We start from the raw sequence: 17,865 nt of genomic DNA on the forward strand, positions 1-17,865 counted from the left end.
CAGAGTCCTGCCACATTCAGAATTACTCTGACGATACTGCTGTTGCAGCTTGTGTCCAGAGGACATGAGGACATGAGGACATGAGAATGAGTACAGGGAGCTTGTGGAGGCATTAACTGACTGGAGCTGCAAGAACAGGCTCCTCTTCAACACCAAGACCACTGAGGAGGGGGAAGACTTCAAATGAACAAGCACTGAGTCAGCCTCTCCTCATTCAGGGAGAAGCTATGGAAACTGTACAGACTGAAAAATACTTGGGAGTGGTTTTGATGAGCCGGACTGAGGGGACAGAACCTTTTCTTCTTGAGGAGGCTCAGCTCCTCTGAGTTTAGCTCGTGGGAGCTCGTGTGCTGTTCACTTTTTCTTTCTGGGTGCATAGAACCACAGCCTACTGCTAACATACTGAAACATGGCCCGGGCAGTCTTTCTTTTGACTACAACAGGAACTTAATTGCAGATTAAGTGGTCAGCTAAAGTAAAAAGATTTCACACTCCGTCATCCACTGGGCATTACCTGACAGCACCAACGCAGGTAGAGGCATCTTAATGATGACATGGTGGACAAGTACCCCAGACCGGTGTCTGTGATCCGCACACACCTGCAAATAGGCACAACATGCACCATTATACTCAGTTAAATCACAAACACAAAGCACAATGCACATGATTACAAGCCTGATAAACCTCCTAATATCTGATCACAAGAGCGAGCAGTTCCACACATATATGCCATATTGGAGCGATGACGACCACGGCAACATTTTAATCCCATGAGAGGTTTTGGTGAGATTTTTCAATCGCATAAGGTTTCACATCGTATCGCTGAGGAGGGAGACGTCGAGTGGCTTCAGTGACTAAAAGCTTTTTTTTTTTTTTTTTTTTTACAAAGGATGGAAACATGGGGAAGGGCTATAAAAGCACACAATGCATACAATAAATATTACTGCTCCCAGTTTGGGACAATCCAATTTTTGAAACTAAAATAATTTTTTTTCTCTCAGTATTTTATTGTATTTTCCCTGGTTATTTAGCAGTATTACCTCGGGTGCCAGGACCTGGGTTTTAAGAGCTCTGTGTTTACATGACAAACTTTGAACTGGAAACGTATAATTTTGGGAATTTTGTTTCCAAGAAGTTTTGCGTTCCACAGCAATGGGCCACTTGTGGCTGCTGTTTGTAATGAAACCACACAAATGCACACAGAGAACATCCCGCTATAAACATCCCGCTATAAACATTTAAAATGGGAGTACATGGACATTCGTATGGACAGACAACTAAGCTGGACTGTTATTCCACTGAAAGTCAGCTGTACAAATACCAGTGGCAAATAACATGTGGAAAGCAGATGCAGACGAGGAGGAAGGCTGACCTGTCCAGCACCAGCTCCTCCAGCTTGTGTAAGTCACAGGCGATGTACTCCAGCGCCATGTCTGTGATCCGGGGGCACCAGGACAGGTCCAGGCTGCGTAGCTTACGAAGGTTCTCGGCAACCAGCTCCACACCATCGTCGGTGATCTTGGAGCAGCCGGAGAGGCTGAGGGCCGTCAAGTTGGGGAGGCTGTGCACCATGTTCACTACGCCGTGATTGGTGATCTCCCAGCAGGAGTGAAGCCGCAGAGTGTGGGTGGTGTAGCCCTGCAGATGGATGACACATTGGATCGTAAAGGAGAGCTGCGAGCTGTGGGGGTGTCACACTTCTCACTTCTCCCATCTGAAGTGTCGTTTAACTACGATTTATAGGACATTTCTGAAACTAAGTTAATATTTGTTTTCATTCACTAATTGTCTATGCTTTTGATTTTCAATGATTAGAAATACAAACGAGTCACCTCATATTTCAAAAATACTTTCAAGAATTTATTTAGGAAAGATTGAAAGGATCAAATGCACCTTTATTTAAATTTAATGAGCCAAATATGAATTCTGAAATGACCAATAACTGAAATGATCCTGAAAAGTTTTGGAAAGCTGTAAAATCTATGACACGCCAACTTCCAAACTATTTCATCAGGGATGGACAGAATGTCACCATGTCTTCATTTTGACAGCAAATTCTGATTTAGTCTTCGTCTTTAGAATAACACGGCATGCAGATTGTCATGTTTTAGTCTTCTGTAACCTTTTAGTCTTAGTCTAGTTTTAGTAGACTAAATATTAGCAAACTTTATTTGACTAAATGTTTATAAAGAATCCCAGTCATTGGAAATATCCATCATACTGTTAGACGGTATTCAAGTTTCAATATACAATACAGACACAAATTTAACAGTTGTAATACAAGACAGGTTTCATTTTATTCTCAATGTCAGAAACACGAGCATGGCTGATGGCGTTTTCAAGGCAAGTCACCTTGATTTTTATAGCAATTTAAAACTACATCTTATTTCCACTCGGCTCCTGGTCGTCTTTGTCTTCTGGATCTGTGAGGGGGAATGACCAATCTTCTCAGAAAACACACACACACACACACACGCACACGCACACGCACACGCACGCACACGCACACACACACACACACACACACACACACACACACACACACACACACACACACACACACACACACACACTCCACTCCTCATGAGATATGTTGTTGAAGTTGCTTGTTTTCTGTCATCATTTGCTCAACTTTATTCTAGAAAATCATGTTACTGTCTAGATAGAGCCGCCCCACAAAAAGAGCAGCTCTGATTGGATCTTGTGTCGATTCACCTCGCCCTAACATTTATGTCTTATTTAAATTCATTGCCTAATTGTGTTCTCTTTCGTCACAGTCTTCGTCTTCATGTCTTACTTTTTAATTAGTTTTTATTAAATTTTCATTTGTGAAAAAGGTTGATGAATATTTTTTGTCAACAAAATTAATACTGAATATAAAGCATCTACTTGGACTTTAATGAGAACTTCATTTCAGCAGGTTCTCGGTTTAAATCTTAACAATCCTAAGTTAGTAGATGAAGACACAACTCCGGAGATCCTTCAAACCTGCAGAGACTTTAAAATGCCTCCATTCCATTTGAGCTCAATTAGAGTTCTTGAGGTTCACGGAGTATCAACCATCCAGACACAGGGTGGATCCCTTGTTTTTGAAGCTGCCTGCTGATTCTATTGCTGAAACCTTTATTGCACATTTTTGACTTGAGTCTTCGTTCTAACAAAATTATTTTAGTCCAGGATGTGGCCATTGTACTTTCACGTCTTAAAAGGAGGAAATCCATCTGAACTAAACTTATTACAGACCAATTTATAAATCATGCATCGTGACAATTGTTTTTGAAAAAATGTTCAGTGACCAAATTAAGTTCTTTTTAGAAACCACTAGAATAAAAAAGAAATATATAAAAATTCTGTCTGGTTTTAGAAAGCAGCATAGTATGGTTGCTCTGTTTTAGAAAATCAGCATTTAAAAAAGAATTGTCCATAGTAATCTGCATTTTATATAATTTAATTATTGTATATAGTAAATGTGTTGAATCTATTTTAAATGTTTTAATTCTGAGGATGTGATGTGTGCTGCGGACCTCTTGGCCAGGTCACCTTGTAAAAAAAGATCTGTCTCTTTTTTCCCCTGGTTAAATAAAGTGGGGGTGGGGGTTGTTTCTTTAGAATAATACTTTTTTCTTTTTCTTTTTTTTTTGGAAGTGAAAATTTTGATAGCTCATAGGTCCATATAATTAATACCACCTGTGTGGATTCTGCAGTTATAATTCCTCAGAAAGGAAATTCCTCCTCTCTGCTTCAGCACTTGAACGCACCAAGATGAGTCAGAGAATTAAGAACCAATCAGAGGCCGCCTTTCAAAATGTATAAACCACATGGTATCAATTGACCAATCACGTTGTTCGTTACTGGGCGTAATACAAAACCGGAAGTCAGTTTCAAGTTGTGTACTCGAGCCGATAATTCGCTATACTTCAGTGAAAAAAGATGAATTCAGGCAAATTTCGACGTTGACGAATAGTGACGGCCATTATACACATATTTTAGAGGCTTTGAGCAACATGTCCGCTATTTATTTGGCTGTCTTTTCCGAAAATTGACCGTCCAAATGACAGCTGGACGCCTCGCTGCCTAAAACCATGCTCCCATTACTACTGTCATGTGACTTTCTGCATCCTTCATGACATGGTTCGATGTAGTAGTGTCAAAGATTGTCCTCTGTGGAAACTGTATGTTTTCTCTACATAATAATATCCAGACTATAGAGTAATTTCAAGCTTCCATTAAAAAAGTGTTACACTATCCACCCTGTCGCTGTCTTTCCAACAGCTTGTGAGACAGACTTTCCCCTTATTTGTTGTTACAATTGTCCCTAACAAGGAGGTTCTTATATGCATCACTGCATGTGAAACAAACAAACACTTCCACAGTAAATTGGCTGTAAGCAAAATGAACAAAAGTCACGAACGAAACTTGGCTGTCGAGGTGCAGCAGCTTCATTAGATGTATTTGATACGTCAGTGTTAATAAGCTCACCCATGGGAGCTGCCATGCGAGAAGCAACAGCTGCTTTTTTGTGCTTTTTCCAATGCAGTACAATGCAGACCGACAGAGTTTGGTATATACCACACCACGTGTACCACCCGAAGAAGAAAAGGTTGAGGGTAGTATCTGATTGTGGCACTACCCACCAGGGCACAAGTCTCAACGCCCCAAGGTCCAGACCTGACCAACACTCTTGTGGGAGTCCTCACAAGGTTACACAAGCAAACACTGGATGAGGAAGGACTAGCCACCTTGCTCTGTGAAGTGGAAGCTATGATCAATGACAGACCTGTTACCAAAGCTTCTGGCGACCATTTGGACTTGGAACCCCTTACCCCGAACTATCGCCTGCTGCTAAAAACAAAGCCCTTTACCACCTGGACTGTTCCATTAAAAGGAGATGGCGCCAGGTCCAATACATGGCAGATCTCTTCTGGAAAAGGTGGACCAAAGAGTACCTACCTGATCTGCAAGGAAGACACAAATAGACAAGAAAAACAAAAAACTTCATCAAAGAAGACCTTGTCCTCAATATTGATGATACGGCCCCCAGGAACTCTTCATGGGCCAAGTCTTGCAGCCTTTACCAGATTCCAGTGGGCTTGTAAGGCAGGTGCAAGTTCGGACCAAGACCAGCACTCTCTGCAGGCCCGTCACCAAACGTGTCCTCTTGTTGGAAGCTTCAGATGGTGTCTGAAGTCCCCTCCCCTCACTTACATTCACACTCACACACTTCTCTATGGACTGTTACACTCATGAACTTCACAATCTGCTTACACACACAGAAATTGGAGTTTTACACTCATTGAACCTTGGAAGAAAGAAGAGAAGAACATAAGATGTAAACAGAATTTATGTTTTGGCTCCTTTAATTTTGTAAAGGTAATTGTCCTGTTTTCTCACCGGACAATTAGGGGCCGGTATGTTGGAGCCAAGTACTTGAATATTAAACGTATTTTGTTATCTTTAGTTCCTATATTTAATTTTGGTGGATGATGATTTATTTGTTTTGATTTATTGATCTGTGGATGCTGGTGGGATATTGGCAGTTCATTTTTGCCCTCTGCCTCCACCCCCGTACGCAGGTGACTGCAGCACCTGTGCTGTTTAGGTGGTGATGGAGTTTAGCGTCAGTCAGGTACGCAGCCATACAGTTTTAGACCGCTCTGAACTGCATTGGAAGAATCGTCTGATTGCTACATCAGTCTGCCAATAACACTCCACGGTGGTAAGAAAGTTGATTTGAACTGGAAATGATTTGGAAACAATAAAGGAAAGGAAATGGCTATCTTGTCGGCGTTTCATTGGACTGTGGGAAATCTTATGAGCGCGTCAAAACTCGGCATGAAGGATTCAAGACCACAAGAGCAAGTCTCACCTTTAAAACAAAAGGACGATTGCGCTTTTAGGGGAACTGTCGCTTAATCACGCTTTCGAAGCTGCACAGCACAGCTATTTTGATCCATGCTGCCAGAGTAAGCGTACCTATGCTCCTGGTTTCATGGCGAATATGGTGCGGGTCCAAATTAGGTCCAATTTCAAAGAGTGCACATGCGCTACATTTGCTGCGGTGCTGTTCAGCGCATATTACCTGCTAAATAAGTTCCTCAACCCACAGACTAGTGACACAGAAATACAATACAAAGTGACTATATCCATTCTTAGTATGTACATCCTCCTCCACACATTGGCAACCATTGGCTTATTGTGTGGACTGGTTCAAATCACACCTCTCTGGTCGCACAATTCGTTCAATTGAAATCTTTGCAATCTCAGCTGTCTCTCCTCTACTCTGGTGTCCCCCAGGACACCAGAGTAGGCTCTGTCCTGGGGGACATACTCTTCTCATTTTCCTCCTCTTCGTTGGCCATATTGTCCGGACATATAATATTCAATTTTACTGTTATGAGGATGACAACCATCTCTATCTACTTCTCCTACTTCCACCTACGTAATATCAACCGCCTTCACCCTTCCCTCTCCGTCAGTAGCACCACCACACCAGTCCACACCTTGGTCACCTCCTACCTGGACTACTGCAATCCCCTACGGTCTGGTCTCCCTTTCAAATCCCTTCAGAAACTCCAACTGGTACAAAACGTTGCTGCGTGTATCGTCACCCGAACTCCCTCCATCCATTACATAACCCAAGTTTTTCTTAATATCCACTGGCTTCCTAGCCAAGGATTTTTTCCTCTTCAAAACCCTACTCCTGACATTCAAAGCAGTCCATAACCTTGCTCCTCCATACCTCATTGACCTCCTCCACATCCACACAGCTGCCATACTCTCAGATCAGCCTCCTCTCTCAGCCTCACCATCTCTCCAGCTCACATGTCCACCATGGGGTCCTGAGCCTTCAGCCACTCGGCCCCCACCTCTGGAATTCACTCCCACACAACATCAGAAACAATCATTCCCTGGACTGTTTTAAATCTCGACTCAGAATTTGCATTTTTAAACGAGTATATTCACTAATAACCATGTCTACTACAAATGCCTGAGTGGCTTGTTGTTTTATTGCTACAAGTGTTTTTGTTGCTTGTTTTTAACTGCATTTTTAAAAAGTATTTTGTGCAGTGTCCTTGAGTGTTTTGAAAGGCGCTGATACATAAAATGTATTAGTTAGTATTATTATTCATGTTGGCCGCCGCGCATGTAAAGTTAAAATCTGACCCATTTTGGATGTGGACTGTATTTGCCACAACACCGGAGGAAGACGTCACTGAATGTACTAATTGATCACCACTGGAATATGGTGACCGATGATAAATAATTCGATTTGAAAATAATGATTATTATATCTACCATAGTTAGCTTTTATGGCATCTGCATTTCCATCACTTCTCATATCAGTACAAAAAGTAATCCACAACTTTTCCAGGGCCTGTAAATTGAATTTTAGCTATCCATAACTTTTCCAGGTTTTGGTTGTATGAATCTTGTCCACATCAATTGCAGCAAGAAATCTTTCTCTGAACCTGTACATGAGGAATGACAATAAAATTGAATACTAATCCTAATCTTCTCCATATGATATTTCCACCTACAGACACCACTACACTGCTGTCGGTGCTCAACCAAGTTTATTGAGATTTCATGTTTAACGTTTAGTATTACTGCATACCTCACCTATTTCAATAATGTTGTTTAATAGGGTGGAAGTATCGATGTGGAGGAAATAGAAGTAATGTTACACTTGTAATTATTTCAGTGCCTTTTTTCTCTGATAGGTGGACAGCCTATGTAGTAAATTGACAGAATATTAGGTGGTGATATCTCTCCCCATTTATACTCTTCTCTACACCGTTGGCTACAAGACATTATCATATTCAGTCAATAGCTAAAGTTGCTGCTTGTTCGCCTGCAGGGTAGCGAGCGCATCACAACCTGGAGCGCAGCTACAGAACAATTACCATAGCTAACAGTACCCTTAAAGATTACAATTTGTTTTGCTGAGCGCAGTCTGACATCATCATACTTTAACTATGGGTCCATATTTTACGGGTCCAACCGGATGTAGCCGTGTACTGCCACATGAGAAAGAGGAAGTTGAGTTGTGTCACTGTGAAAAGGGTCTATGTACACAAAAAAACACATTTTAATATGCCTGCTTATGCTTGATGTCACACATGGTGAGTGTTTAACCCATAAAACAATAGGACAATCAAGGTGCGTGAGCAATCAATTCAGCAGACTTTCTACATGCAGACTTGGCATCGAGCCGCTCCCCTTCTCGCTGTAGTAGACTACCTGTTTGGCGGTGAAGTAGGCCATGGCGGTGTCGGTGACGTGGTAGGCCTGCAGGCTCAGCTCCGATAGGTTGGGCAGGAGCTGGGAAATAGCAGCAATGGCGTCGTCCGCCACGTTGATGCAGTCACTGACGCTAAGAGACGTTAGCCGGGCGTTGAGACTGGACCACAGGCCGGCCTCTGTGAAGTCGTTGCAGCCAGAAAGTTCAAGGTGCATCAGGCCTTGCATTTGCTCTAACATGACCTGCAAAATAGCAACAACAGATGTGAATGTCGTGGCTGAAAACTGCTGGAGAATCATTTTAAACTCCTACATGAGATTTCTTCTAGTTTTATTGTGGTTAATGAGGAATGCTACCCAAACCACCTTACCTCTTGCTCACTTCACTAATCAGCATGACCAACTATATTAACTAGTTTTTCCAACAAAAATGCTCAAGTTGGTATACCTGTGTGTGGAGAACCTGTTTGTGACCTTATTCAGCCAGAAGACTTCATGGTACAAATGTTCCTTTCCTGTGGCACCTTTTAAGGTACTTATCCTGGGATTCTATAAATTAATTCAACCCAATCAGAAAAATCAACATGGCAATTTATATCACGTTTATCTTACCAGATGACCTGTCTGGTAAGATAAATGTGATATAGTTTATAGATAATTAAATATAGATAATTGAGAACCAGTTCTCATTTCCAATGACAACCTGAACAAGAGGCAGCAAAGTAGCTCAAAGGAAAACATAGAAACAAAATATATACAGATACAGTAAAACAGTGTCACACAATCCTAAAAGAAAGAAAGTAGAATTTACGATGTTTACAGTGATATATTAAGATACAAATTAATAAAAGGTAAAAGCAGATGCAGTGTTCCTTTTTTATTGGCTGAGAGTTTGAAGGTCTGTTGCAGATGATTTGCAGCAGAAAACTGAACGAGGGGCGGCCAGAGGAGCCACCGGCTTCAGGTATGACCAGACTGATGAATGAGATTTATGTTGTGATTATTGAGAAGAGACCGTAGATATGGAGGAATATCCTAAATGGAATTAAAGCAGTGAGATTGTCTGTCTGTCCTGTTTATCAGGGAATTAAGGCAGTAATGGAGAATGGAGAGTACTGAATGGAGCTCCAGTCACTAAGCGGATGGTAAAATGGCAAATAAGATCCAGCTTGTGAAGGAGAGTATTTGAGAAAGATCTGTAGATTAAATAACCATAATCTAAGATTGGTAGATCTGACATTTAAACCAGAATTTGTTTGTTGGAATGTGTAAAGGAAGATTCTTTTCAGTGGGCAAACGACTCTGAACACAGAGGATGCTGCTCTATTCTAGGGGGGTCAGAAGCTCCTGGCTCTATTCTGACCCAGGAGCCGCCGCCCTCTCCCTCTCCCTCTCTCTCTCTCTCCCTCTCCCTCTCTCTCTCCCTCTCCCTCTCTCTCTCCCTCTCCCTCTCTCTCTCCCTCTCCCTCTCTCTCTCCCTCTCCCTCTATCTCTATCTCTCTCTATCTCTCTCTATCGCTCTCCCTCTCTTATTCATGTTGATTTTATAAGAGAGAAAATTCAATTTGGGCCGGAACTTTGATCTAAAAGACTGAACTGAGTTAAGCGGTGATCAAATCCTTATAAGAAACTATTTGAGCGATGGAGCCATCGTAGTCCAGGGGTGAGGTTTCTTACCTGCTGTGCGGACCAGGTTCTGTGTCTGTCTTTGTGTGTGTTCATCAAGTCCACGTCTCACACTCTGTGTTCACTTCCTGTTTTATTGGGTAATCCCCAGCTTTTCTGCGTCTCTGTCACTTGTCCTCCCTGTGTCCTCCTCCTCTGTGTGTCCTTGTGTAATCAGTCTGATTTGTCTCACCTGTGACGTCCCTCTCCTCCTGTATTTAAACCTCCTTCTTGTCTCTGAGCTCCATCATCATTGTTGTTCCTACTTCATGACCCCAGCCCTCTCCTCGTGTTTTCCCTTGTGGACCCCTTCGAGTTTTGGATTCCACCATGTCCCGACCCCTGCCTGGTCTTGGACTACATCTGTGAATGCCGATCTGGGCCCAGTTGTTCAAAACTGGGTTACTTTAACCACTGGTTAAGCCCTAACCGCCGGTTAAATCCTTAACCCGCCGTTAGCTAACCGACCGTTAAATATGTGTTGTTTAAAACATGGTTAGTCATCCCGTTAGTTAACGGTGCTGTCAAAGTTAACTGTGAGGTTAACAACAGTGGTTAACGTCCCTGACATGGCTCCGCCCAAAGCTCCGCCCACTTTCAAGGCTCCATGCTTCTGTGTTCAGTCTTAAACGTAGTGGTGGAGGTACTCAGTGTTTTTATCTGCTCTATTAAACTACCATAAAACATGACAAACTACGCTGCTACCAGGATGTTAAAGTAGAAGATGAGAACTGAGCTGGATGATCAGAGGCTTCATGGTGCCTCTTCTTTTTTAATTTGACCAGAGAGAACCATCTAGAGAGAACCATCCAGAGAGAACCATCTAGAGAGAACCATCCAGAGAGAACCATCTAGAGAGAACCATCTAGAGAGAACCATCTAGAGAGAACCATCCAGAGAGAACCATCTAGAGAGAACCATCTAGAGAGAACCATCTAGAGAGAGAACCATCTAGAGAGAACCATCTAGAGAGAACCATCCAGAGAGAGAACCATCCAGAGAGAACCATCTAGAGAGAGAACCATCCAGAGAGAACCATCTAGAGAGAACCATCCAGAGAGAACCATCTAGAGAGAACCATCTATATTTTATGCAGAAATATTAACTAACTTAAATAAACTTTTTACAAACGAGACTGATATTTTGGTATTAGCTATTTCCAGTTTATCTGGTGGTGCCCCGATTTATTATTAATACATAAATAACAAATTTATGCAAATTATTAAAAAAAAATTATTAATAAATTATTATTATCATTTTTTTTTTTTAAGTAATTACTCAATTACTTCAGGAGTTGTTAATGAGTAAATGACCATTTACTTCCATTAATAATTTCAATTTTTCATAAATTACTTCCAGTGATTTATTACTTTCAGTAATCTATTACTTACAGTAATTTAATGCTAATAACCAACCATAAATCCCAACACTAGGTTACCATGGAAACGTCTGTAGAGCAGCGTTCTATCATTCTACACCTCCATTCCTCCATGTTGAAGCTTTTGATTCAGGCACGTCCAGAAATAAAGTGAAAGGAGCAGAAAGTCACCATGGAATGTTGGAATGGTGAAAAATAAGACCCAAACTCATTTATTAATGATGAAGAGGAGAGACATGAGAATGAGATCTTCTCTTTCTGGACCAAGGTGAGTTTAACACGTCTGGACTTCACCTGCTTTAGTTAGAAAACACCAAGATCTAATGAGCTCCGTGGAAACGAGGCTTTTAAAGCTCCACAACAGCAAATATGAGGGGATGGAGGCGACATTGGTGAAAAATATAATATGAGGGAAGGAGATAGTAACTCAGTGTCTCCAGTTATTCATTTGAGATTACTAATTCTAATCTAGTTTCCACGCGTTATATATATATAATTATTATTTAGAATATATTTCTCTATGGCCACTCCGGGGCTCCATAGAGGCGTAACTCTTCATTCCAGTACTGACTTCTATCAGTCCTCACTCCACCCTGTCCTTCCTTTGCCCTGGTAATCATGAACCCCATGGTGAGAGTTAACCACTGGTAAAGAGTTAGTGGAGGTCTGAAGGTGGGTTAACTTTAACGTCAAGATAACACCTGTTTAAAGTTAACCCAGTTTTGAACAACAAGATAACAGTGCTGTTTAAGTTGGGACTAAAGATAAGGTTATCATGGTAGGAGACTTCAATGTTCATGTTGACCTAGAAAATGATAGTTTCAGTGCAGCTTTAGATCTACACTTGACTCTCTAGGTTTCTCTCAGGTAGTAGACGGGCCTACCCAGAAACAACATCACACCCTAGACCTTATTCTAACTTATGGTTTGAATATAGAGCATCTGACCATCTCTCCTCACTATGATTTCCTGTCAGATCACTTCTTAATAACCTTTGACTTTGTTCTAAATAGTTCTAACCCTCCGGTTAAAGCCGTGTTAACCAGGTCTCTCTCTGATAACATAGTAACTAAATTCAAGGAAAGAATTCCCTCTGCTATAGAATCAGTAGTGGATCTTCCTGACCCGTATACTGTTGCTAGCTCAGACATTGAATACTTAACAAACAGTCTGACAGATATGCTAAAAACAACGCTAGACGACATAGCTCCTCAAAAAATGAAACTGAAAAAACAGGAAAAGTCCTCCCCATGGTTTAACTCATCAACCCGCCAGCTTAAACAACGCTCCCGTAGATTAGAAAGAACTTGGCGTTCAACAAAAACAGAGCTAGATTATATAGCCTGGAAGGATAGCTTCAAAACTTATAAGAAAGCTCTGAGTAGAAGTAGAACTAATTACTACTCATCCTTAATAGAGGAAAACAAAAACAACCCTCGCTTTCTTTTCAGTACTGTAGCCAAACTGACCAAGAACCAAAATAGCGTTGAGCCCACCATTCCTATCAATATATGTAGTGAGGACTTCATGAAGTTCTTTCAAAATAAAATGACAAGGCTTAGGGATAACATCCATCAAACCCTACCGTCCGTTAGCCCCATAACAGAGGAACTGGTTAAACCTAACAGTCATCTGGAATGCTTTCAGCAAATACAACTAGTCCAACTAAACTCCCTTATTTCTTCTGCTAAACCAACTACTAGCCTGTTGGACCCAATTCCTACTAGAATTCTGAAAGAGGCACTGCCACTAATCAATAATTCTATACTGGCAATTATTAACCAGTCTCTATCAATAGGCTATGTGCCCCAATCCTTTAAACTAGCAGTTATTAAACCTCTCATTAAGAAGCCAAACTTAGACACAAGCCTTCTCTCAAACTACAGGCCCATCTCCAACCTTCCTTTCCTGTCAAAGGTTCTGGAGCAAGTAGTGGCTAAACAACTCCAGGATTATCTGCAGGAGAATAATCTGTTAGAGGACCTTCAGTCCAGCTTCAGAATGAACCACAGTACAGAGACTGCTCTGCTAAAAGTTACTAATGACCTTCTAATGGCCTCAGATAGAGGTCTTCTATCTGCTTTACTTCTTCTGGACCTTAGTACTGCATTTGATACTGTCCATCATAATATACTCTTAAGGAGATTAGAAGATGCCGTCGGCATTAAAAACTTAGCCTTAAACTGGTTTAAATCATATTTATCTGACCGGTTTCAATTTGTTCATGTAAATAACAAATCTTCAATACATGAAGGGGTCCTGTGTGGAGTACCACAAGGCTCCGTCCTCGGACCCATATTGTTTAATCTCTATATGTTACCACTCGGAAATATTATTAGGAAACACAACATTAACTTTCATTGTTATGCAGATGATACTCAGCTCTATTTATCAGTTAAAGCCAATCAGGCCGACCAACTTGTTAAACTAGAGTCCTGCCTCAGGGACGTTAAGTCCTGGATGTCTATCAACTTCTTAATGCTCAACACATCCAAGACTGAGGTTCTAATCCTAGGTCCTAAAAAGCTCAGGGATTACTTTTCAGATAGTCTGATTACCTTAGATAATATTACCTTAACCTCTAACAGTGATATTAGGAACGTGGGTGTTATTTCTGATCAGGATCTGTCCTTTATGTCCCATGTTAAACATGTCTCCAGGACAGCCTTCTTCCATCTAAGGAATATTGCAAAAATGAGAAACTTCTTGTCCTTCAAAGATGCAGAACAAATGCTTCCTGCCTTTGTGACTTCAAGATTAGATTATTGTAACTCCCTAATGTCAGGATGTCCAAACTCCTCTGTTAGGATCTTCCAGCTAGAGCAGAACGCTGCTGCAGGTTTACTAACCAGAACTGGAAGAAGAGAGCACATCTCCCCAGTCTTAGCATCCTTACACTGGCTTCACATCAAATCTAGAATAGAATTCAACATCCTTCTGATCACATCTAAAACTCTTCATCACCAGGCTCCGTCCTATATGGAGAAACTTCTAGAAGGGTCTCACCCTCCACGAGCCCTTGGCTCTGAGGATGCAGGACTGTTGGTAATCCCTAAAGTCCTTCAAAGTAAAAGAGGAGGCAGGAGTTTCAGCCATATGGCTCCTTTACTCTGGAATCAACTAGCAGCCTCGGTCCGAAGGGCCCACACCATTAGTTTATTTAAGAGGAGACTAAAAAGCTTCCTCTTTGATAGAGCTTCTCATTAGGAATAAAATAGGAGCACTAAGTTGAGCTGCTCTAGGCCTAGACTGCTGAGGGGATTTCCTCTCTCCCGTTAAAGGGAGGAACTCTACATTTGGAGCTTCTGTCTTTCTTGTCTTTCTTTCTTTCTCTCTGTGTAACAACATTACTGGAGCCACCAGATCCTGACAGGAGGGGAGCAGGATCCAGGGGGTCAGACCCAAGACTCCCAGAGTGGATTTACCACGGTCCTACTACCCGACCCCCCCACAGCACCGGGACCCCCCCACAGCACTGGGACCCCCCCAACAGCACCAGGACCCCCCCACAGCACCGGGACCCCCCCCACAACGGCACGGCCCTTAAACTCCAGACTGAGATTGGTTCATCATCAGACCAACGCTCATCATAGACTTTTCTTAGTATTTGTACTTCTCTGGCCTGTCTGCCTCTCTCTCTCTCTCTCTTCTTTTCCTCTCTCTCTCCCTCTTCTATTCCTCTCTCTCTCTCTCTCTCTTCTATTCCTCTCTCTCTCCCTCTTCTATTCCTCTCTCTCCCCCTCTTCTATTCCTCTCTCTCTCTCCCTCTTCTATTCCTCTCTCTCTCCCTCTTCTATTCCTCTCCCTCTTCTATTCCTCTCTCTCTCTCTCTTCTATTCCTCTCTCTCCCTCTTCTATTCCTCTCTCTCTCCCTCTTCTATTCCTCTCTCTCCCTGTCCTATCCCATGTACTTCTCCCCCCAACCGGTCAAGGCGGATGCCCCCCCCCCCCCCCCCCCCCTTCCAGAGTCTAGGCTCCGCCCTTCCAGAGTCTAGGCTCCGCCCCCTTTCTTCCTGAAGAGGGACTTCTTATGAACTGTTCTTCCTGAGAGGGAGTTCTTCCTGGTTTCCTCTGTTGCTTGTTCCATCTGCTGCTCTGGAAGGTTTAGTTGGGTTCTGTTGTTCTCTATCATTGTAAGAGGTTCTGGAAGGTTTAGTTGGGTTCTGTTGTTCTCTATCATTGTAAGAGGTTCTGGAAGGTTTAGTTGGGTTCTGTGGTTCTCTATCATTGTAAGAGGTTCTGAGATGTTTGTTGATGTGATTTAGAGCTTTACAAATAAAAGTGAATTGAATTGACGTTAACGGCTGGATAAACTGATATTCGTTTGCTTTGACCATCCAAATAAACCTGAAAACACCAGTTCTGTGTGCGAGTCTGCTTTTGGGTTGTCCTCGGACCCTGACAGTGTCCTGAACGTTGCATTATTTAATTAGTTATCTTTGGTTAATTTTAAAGACGTGGCTTTGTTTATTCTTTTTATTTATCAAGGGCTATTTCACAGTTTTTTTTAATACATAGCAAACAGGTAAAAACCAATATATGCCGTGTTATCTTCATGTCAAGAGGGTTTTGGGCTTCCAGAGTTTCTGCTCAGTGGGAAACGGGTCCAAATGTCTGAGTGTTGAAGGTCGCCTCCCCCTGGGTTAGGCGCTGGCGCTAACCTTAGCAGTGACTAGTATAAACGTTGAACTGCATGTGATTTACAGACGATGCTGTATTTCATTTCAAATTTCCAGGGTAAGTTATTCTGCGGTGTGGATGTTTGTAGATGACTCCACCATTGTTTTTTATTTCATTGTTTTTAGCCATTAGCAGCGTATGACCTTTGAACCACATCATCATGAATGACAGTTCCTGCGGTCAATCACACGTGCCGTAAAATCTTGTATGTACACTCATGAGAGGAAGCTGCGGTGTGAAAAAGGGTCAGAACGATTTAAAAATTGATTCAAAGACTGATTTATAGGGAGACTGGATACGTGAGGTGATGACTCCTTTAGTAGTAGTAATAGTTTATTTGGGCAACCAAATACAAAATGCAGCAACAAAAAATGCAACAGCAAGTAGAAAAACAAAGAAAGAGGAAAACCGAAGGGTTTAGGCTGAAGTTTAAGTTATTGTAATACCCCCTCCATTAAATTGCACCAAAGAAAGAAAGACATCAGATGACAGACAGGTCACTGTGGCTCGGTTGGTAGTGTGGTCATCTCCCAATCAGAAGGTTGCAGGTTCGATTTCCATCTGCACCTGTCCACACATCCAAGTGTCCTTGAGCACTGAACCCCTCATTGGCAGCCGCCTCCACTGGTGTGTGAATGTGAATATGACTAGTGCAAAGCAGTTGAAAAGCAAGATATGTGAAATCCATTTAAGACATATGATTGAGTTCTGTGTCTGCTGTGCACAAATTGGAATTGCAGTGGTCACAAAACCGTGATGGGATATGTGTCACTTGTGAGCAAAAAATGAATCGGGTCACATTTGCCTGCAGTGTGATCATAGCACTAATCAAACAACCAGTCATTGAAAGGCTTTTTCTAAACTTTGCTGCTCACGTCTGTGAGACAAGGGGACAAAGGTGATGAAGTAGATTGATTAGTGGCAAATAAAGATGTAGCAAAAGTCTTCATTGATGAAGTGTTGTGAATTTATTACATTTTCTATGTTGAAATCTTCGATGGTGAGATAACGTCACAAGTGGCGTGATGCATGTCTGCTTTCCAGTGTAGTAAATGATCCATTCGAGCATGAAGGGGGCAAGCACTTTCAAACATGAACACTAACAACTGTGAAATGTCACTCAGGTGCCTGTTGAAACATTATTGAGAAGTAAGTTGATCCAGTTTGTAGAAACAGTCCTTCAGTGGGACGATGCTTTCTGTTTACATGAAAACGCGAAAACTTTGTTGCCTGTTTCGGTTGTTGTTTTTCATTTTGGCTGTCTGTTTACATGACCACGGTGCTTGGAGCCACTGAACAACTTTTTGAAAATGCTTGGGGCCTGTCTCTGTGGCAATGGTGGAAAATGCTGCTACTGCACATGGGCACTATGGCCATATCAAATAGTGTGTCTGCCAATATTCTCCTGGGTAATTTAATCAAAGACAACATCACACAGAAACTGAACATGAGCTGACATCTCTTGACGTTTTACAAAGCAAATCACATTCACATCAACTCATTTTAGAAATGTTCCTTTAAAAGAGACTCTCTGGAAACGGACGCTACAGACTAGCTTCCATGTTCTATTGTTCTCCAACACGTGGTGGAGACCGAGGACAGCCTTCCTGCTCTCTGGTAACCTCCATTCTGATTGGAGCTGATTGTTCTCCAACACGTGGTGGAGACCGAGGACAGCGGTCCTGCTCTCTGGTAACCTCCATTCTGATTGGAGCTGATTGGAAGCCGCCATCTTGTTTTGTAGTTCCATCACACGTCACAAACGCGATTTTCTACCCCCCCCCCACACACGCACACGCATGCACGCACGCACGCACGCACGCACACACACACACAGACTGACGCGCACACACACCAAGCTGTATTAGGTAGATACAATCTGTGTTTTATTTGTTTTTATT

The 17,865-nt window shown here is 42.1% G+C and overlaps 1 protein-coding gene across 1 annotated transcript in view; it reads right to left on the reverse strand.

Moving 5' to 3' along the window:
- Positions 1–17,865, reverse strand: part of fbxl16 (F-box and leucine-rich repeat protein 16) — an 82,428-nt gene that overhangs the window by 13,587 nt on the left and 50,976 nt on the right. Inside the window, exons 3-5 of the mRNA XM_080486920.1 lie at positions 8,242–8,484; positions 1,373–1,638; positions 515–599 (exon numbers count right to left, since the gene is read on the reverse strand). Of these exons, the coding sequence (XP_080343046.1) occupies positions 515–599; positions 1,373–1,638; positions 8,242–8,484 (594 nt within the window). The remainder of the gene's footprint in view (positions 1–514; positions 600–1,372; positions 1,639–8,241; positions 8,485–17,865) is intronic.

Source organism: Lipophrys pholis, assembly GCF_963383615.2.
Source record: "Lipophrys pholis genome assembly, chromosome: 19".
NCBI classification, from domain to species: Eukaryota; Metazoa; Chordata; class Actinopteri; order Blenniiformes; family Blenniidae; genus Lipophrys; species Lipophrys pholis.